The sequence below is a fragment of the Leptinotarsa decemlineata genome, unplaced genomic scaffold (assembly GCF_025532065.1).
Source record: "Leptinotarsa decemlineata unplaced genomic scaffold, Ldec_3_MD MMD2_tig00003798_RagTag_RagTag, whole genome shotgun sequence".
In the NCBI taxonomy this organism is placed as follows: Eukaryota; Metazoa; Arthropoda; class Insecta; order Coleoptera; family Chrysomelidae; genus Leptinotarsa; species Leptinotarsa decemlineata.
In genome coordinates, this window is record NW_027412596.1 from 1539163 (window position 1) to 1544652 (window position 5490).

The 5490-nt window shown below is 40.8% G+C and overlaps 1 protein-coding gene across 1 annotated transcript; it reads left to right on the top strand.

Annotated features, from left to right (window-relative positions):
* The first annotated feature begins 472 nt into the window (after window positions 1-472).
* Window positions 473-1569, top strand: LOC141483662 (uncharacterized). Its single transcript, XM_074178434.1, has 2 exons — window positions 473-694; window positions 754-1569. The coding sequence occupies exon 2, from the start codon at window positions 755-757 to the stop codon at window positions 1526-1528; it is 774 nt and encodes a 257-aa protein (XP_074034535.1). The 5' UTR covers window positions 473-694; window position 754; the 3' UTR covers window positions 1529-1569.
* Window positions 1570-5490: the final 3921 nt, after the last annotated feature.

A 5490-nucleotide genomic window follows, 5' to 3' on the forward strand; every position in this document is an offset into this window, starting at 1 on the left:
GGTTAGGGTCATACATACGTTAGGTTAGGTGTTAGGTTAGGTTAGGTTAGGTTAATACTTACGATAGGTTAGGTTAGGTTAGATTAGGTTAGGTTAGGTTAATACATACTGTAGGTTAGGGTCATGCATACGTTAGGTTAGGTGTTAGGTTAGGTTAGGTTATTATTTACGGTAGGTTAGCTTCACACACACGTTAGGTTAGGCTAAGGTAGGTTCATACATACGTTAGGTTAGGTGTTAGGTTAGGCTAAGGTAGGTTCACACATACGTTAGGTTAGGTGTTCGGTTAGATGTTACGTTGGGAATGAATGGTGAAAGCATTCCGCGCGCGCGCCAAGCGCGCGTTTACTAGAGGCCAGAAGTCCCGCCTACCAGTTGCCGGAGGCCCCGCCCCGCCGCCACCCCGTCGCCACCCACTTTTCGGAGAGCCCGCCCACCTTTCCTATGCCCCGCCCCTCCCCTAAGCCCCGCCCCCTTCCCGAAGCCCCGCCCCGCCCCCAACTCCCAACACTTGTGCATGCACACCCCTACCCTCAACGCGCGTGCGCGCTCCCACCATTTTCCCACCACTCGCGCATTGATGTCGATACCCTCCGGAGACCATTCCACAACATTCAGTACGACAAGTCATCTCATCGAGAGCAGTCCACTCCAGTATAGCGCAGTACCTTCCAGTGACCAACTTGAATTTTGAGTAAGTCAACAATGTTATTTTTTTATATCAACTAACTTTGTATTATTTTTCATTTTCAGAATGGAACCCAATACCCAGGAGATAAATAATGCTGTGGCATCCATCATGCCGGTGTCCAGTGCCCAGGAGAAGACAGCCACTTCGGGGCCGGTGACCAGTGACCAGGCAACCACTTCGCGAGTTAAGTGCAGATCTACCAGCCCTGACTTATTCGAGGAGGAGGAGGAAGTCAGGCCTGTGAAGAAGGTTTGCCAACGACCTGCAGCGAGGCTTGGTCCTATTCCTAAGTACCGAGCTACTTGCAATAGGACTAATCCTTATGCAGGTAGTTGGTCGACCGCTCGTAAGAGCTTAAGGCCCTCCACACCACCCGCAGCAGTAGTGGAACAACCCAGGGCGCCTTCTCCGGAAGAGCCACCAGTCGTATTGTCCCCATCGGAGAAGGCTCCCATCGTATTCACTCCGTCGGTGGTGGCGCTTTCGCCGATGCTGGCAACACCGGTGACGAATCCTGAAGTGTTGGTGCCACAAGTGCGACAGCCTATCGGAGAGGTTAGTGAAATGTTGGGCAGCTTTCTACAGAGATGTAAGGAAGCAGAACATGCTTCTCGATCTAGTGAGGCCGCGTTGGTTAACAGGAAGCGCGAAATGGCTGAAATTGTTAACCGACGGAGGGAATTAGAAAAAGAAATGGCCGAACTAGATCGGAAGTATGTATCTCTGGAGAAAAAGTGTGAAGCAGATACCTCTTCGATAGAGACTTATAAAAAGTTAGTGACTTTCATTAGATTCCATAGATTAAGTGTAAGCGTAGTAAGATTAGTTTTAGGTTAGTTAGGAATATTTAATTAAGATAGTTTTAACACGTTCGCGGACAAAGCGGCATATGCCGCGCCAAGTGCATGGACAAAGCGGCTTATGCCGTCTCAATATAGAAACCTCCTACTGGACAAGACGGGGTTTTACGCTGAAATTGCATGAGATATTATATACCTACGATCTTAGTGTCCCACTAGAAATAAAAAAAATACCAAAAATGTCCCAGTTGAAGTAGTAATGCCGGAAAATCCTAACCTATATTTCACAAGTGTTATTACATAGCACGTGTTCATAAAAATAGTGGTGTTTTCGTTTTATATAATTAGCAAATTCAGTTTAAAGGAACCAAATGTTTGTGTTTTACATCGTGGTGAGTATCTTTATTGTATTCATTCGCAGGTTAGATATAAAAATTAATATTTTATGGTATATGTAGAAATGAACCTAACCTGAAATATTCGCTGCTGAGTGTAAAACCAATTTGATCAATTCAATATAATAGCATAACTAATACAGAAAAGAATACTAAAACTGTAATTTTTCTGAAATGTGATTTTTCATTCAAGTAAAATGGATCCGAAAGAAGAGCACAGGCTGAAACAGCTTATGGAAGAAGTTTCAACCGGTGAATCCGAAGGTACGGCATCAGACCCATTCAGTTGCGATGACGATGTGGATGATCCAGATTTTTCCGCTCTCGAAAGTACCGATAGCAGTACAGAAGATGAGAATGAGATGGATGATTCTCAACCTGAATTATTTCAGGAAGTCAGTGATAATGATCAAGATGAGGAATCGAGTGAAGACGAATGGAAAAGTGACATAGATGATATTCCAGACTTTAGCTTCGATCACAATACTGCCGGTCTCCAGATTGAATTCCAAACTTCACCCCCGACCGCTGTGGAATGTTTCGAGAAATTTTGGGATACAGATGTGATGAATATGATCACCACTTCGACGAACAAGTATGCTGACATCCTCAGGACATCTAACCGCCCACATACAAAATTTGCTAGACATGCAAATGTGAAAAAAATTTCTGCAGAAGAAATCAAACAGTTTCTTGCGTTATGTATATTACAGGGTCAGGTGAAGTATCCATCGATTCGAAAAATATTTTCCATGGATCCTGTGTATTATATTCCTATTTTTCATACCTCTCTTTCCGGCAGAAGATTCGAAGAAATCCTCAGATGTTTTAGTTGTTCTTACGGCTACGATTCCTTTGATGATAGACCCGATAAATTGAAAAAAGTAAGACCTCTCATGGACAAATTACTATTCAATTTTAGGAATGCATACTTTCCGTCACAAAACCTTTCCTTAGATGAATCTCTCATGCTTTTTCGTGGAAGATTAGCCTTTAGGCAGTATATAAAAGGTAAACGAGCCAGATACGGAGTGAAGTTTTATTCTGTCTGCACTACTGATGGCTACGTGCTGAATCTAAAAATATATTCAGGAAAAAGTGAAGAAACTCAAATAGTTCCAAAAACTGAATCGTTGGTATTTTCATTATTGGAACCATTTCTTGATCGAGGACACCATATCTTTATGGATAATTATTACAATAGCCTCGATCTATCTAAAAAGCTCCTGAAACGAAAAACCCACACAACAGGTACTTTGAGACGAAACCGAAAAGGTAATCCAGCAATGATCATGAACGTCAAATTGAAAAAAGGGCAACATGTATGGAAGAGGTGCAAAAATGTTTACGTGTCAAAATGGAAAGATAAGCGGGACGTCTTATGTATAACTACTAAATATCACCCTAAATTGGTGACAGTTCAAAACAGATACGGAAAGGATAAAATAAAACCCGAAGAGATTTCTCAATATAATATCAACATGTCAGGTATAGACCGAAATGATCAGATGATTTCCTACTATTCTTCTCCGAGAAAAAGCATCAGGTGGTATAAGAAAGTCATGTTCCACTTATTAGATATAACACTGTGGAACGCATATTACATTCAAAGAATGTTTGACAAGAAAAAAACGTTTCTTGCATTTCGAGAGGATTTGATAAAGTATTATCTCGGATTATCGCAGACCATAAAAGATGGCAGAACTATAGTACGGTCTGGTCCCATACGTGGAGGGAAAAGAAAGAAAATTGATCAGTCACCTGAACCAGAAACCCAACGAAATGAAATCATGCATTTTCCAGGCAAAATACCGAATACTAAAGATCCAACCAAGAGTCATCATATGAGATGCAAACACTGTCTCGCAGAAAAAACGAAAGGAAACTATGTTTCTGTGCAAAACTTGTCTGGAAAAACCTGCCTTATGCGTTGATCCATGTTTCGAGGAATATCATAAGAAGAAATTTCCCAGTTGTCAGTAATGTTTTTGTTGATAAATCACTGAATAAATTATCACGAGTCTGATTTATTGTGTTTTTTTATGACGGTATTTGCCGCCGTTGTCCCTAGCGGAGATTTTTTTGTTGGACTGGGACAAGGCGGTGAACACCGTTCGGTATTTTATGGGTCAGAAATCACTAACCGAAATGTCTGAAACCTATAGCTATTTTTGAAATTCGGTTATTTTTTCTCAGTACTTCAAAATCATTGTGCGTTTATAGAAATCAAGATTTTTTCATCGTGTCCGCGAACGTGTTAAGTTTATGTTTGAAATTTTAGGAAATAAAAATAAAATAAAAAAAAGAAGTGAAATTAAGGGTGTACATTGTTTTGGTTTGGTACACATTGAACAATGCGATGATTGGAGCATTTTTCTTCACTTCGTCTTATTATTATTTCCTTTTTTTTATTTCAATTACAAATTCTTCTATGCAAATACCTCACATCAATTTTTGTGTTCTCTAATCTCTTGTAAATAATCTCTTGGGAAGAAAATATGTTACATAATGAAATCAATGAGTATATTTCATATAATTCATATATAGTATTTTCAATTTTCTCTTTCATGGAATATAGCTCATAACATTTTTGAAATTCATTCCCACTTAATCCCCTCTCCTCCCCACTCCCTCTCAAAAGTATAAAAGTAGGAATCATCTGATGAAACATTCAGTTGATCAGCTAGCATCGAGATGGAACCTTATTCAACTATTGAGCCCTATAGTGTCCCGGAGCCTCAGAGGCCTTACTATGCATATATACAGGAAGGATTCATGCACTCCACAATGGCGCCTCATGACATTCCATACGAATTCAGGAATCATGACTACAGGGTGCAGGTTCAGCATGTCACTGGGAGTGATGAAGCTGACCTATCGGACGGGGATTATCCTGATCCCAACCAATGGGATGACGAATGGGGTGACCCACCGCCTGGAGACACCACAGATGATGATGACGACGACGACGACGATGACGCTGACGACATTAGACTTCCACCATCCCCAATCCTTATCGAGGACAGTCCTCCGCCATCTCCCATCCTAATTGATGATGATGATGTCCTAAATTCCAACGACGATATGTTATCGTTTCCCTGTTTCTCCCACCCTTTCCTTTCCTTTCCACGGAGTACACACTTTTTGGTTGGTTCCATGAAGATCGCCATTCTTAATGTTTTCGAATCTCAAACACTGTTCTATATTTACACTTCACCCCCTCCGTTTTATTTCTTCCAATATAAATATAGTATCAGCCCCAGTTCTATATCATTCTTCCACTATGTAGAGTACAGGACCCATCCAAATACATGAAATAGATTCAACGTCTGATCATTTGAGTACAACCTTCGCTCAATTTCTGCAGCGAATCTATGATCTTCCTGATGATTTCGCAGAATGAGTAGAACAAGGTATTCAGGAGGACATAGATGCAGAGTTTGAGATGGCTGTTGACGATAACAATCTAGATGATTATGCGGATGATGTGATTAGTATATCATCTGATTCAGATGATTATGACGACGACGACATCATGAGTACATCATCTGATTCAGATGACTATGAGGATGATATCATTAGAATATCATCTGATTCAGATGAC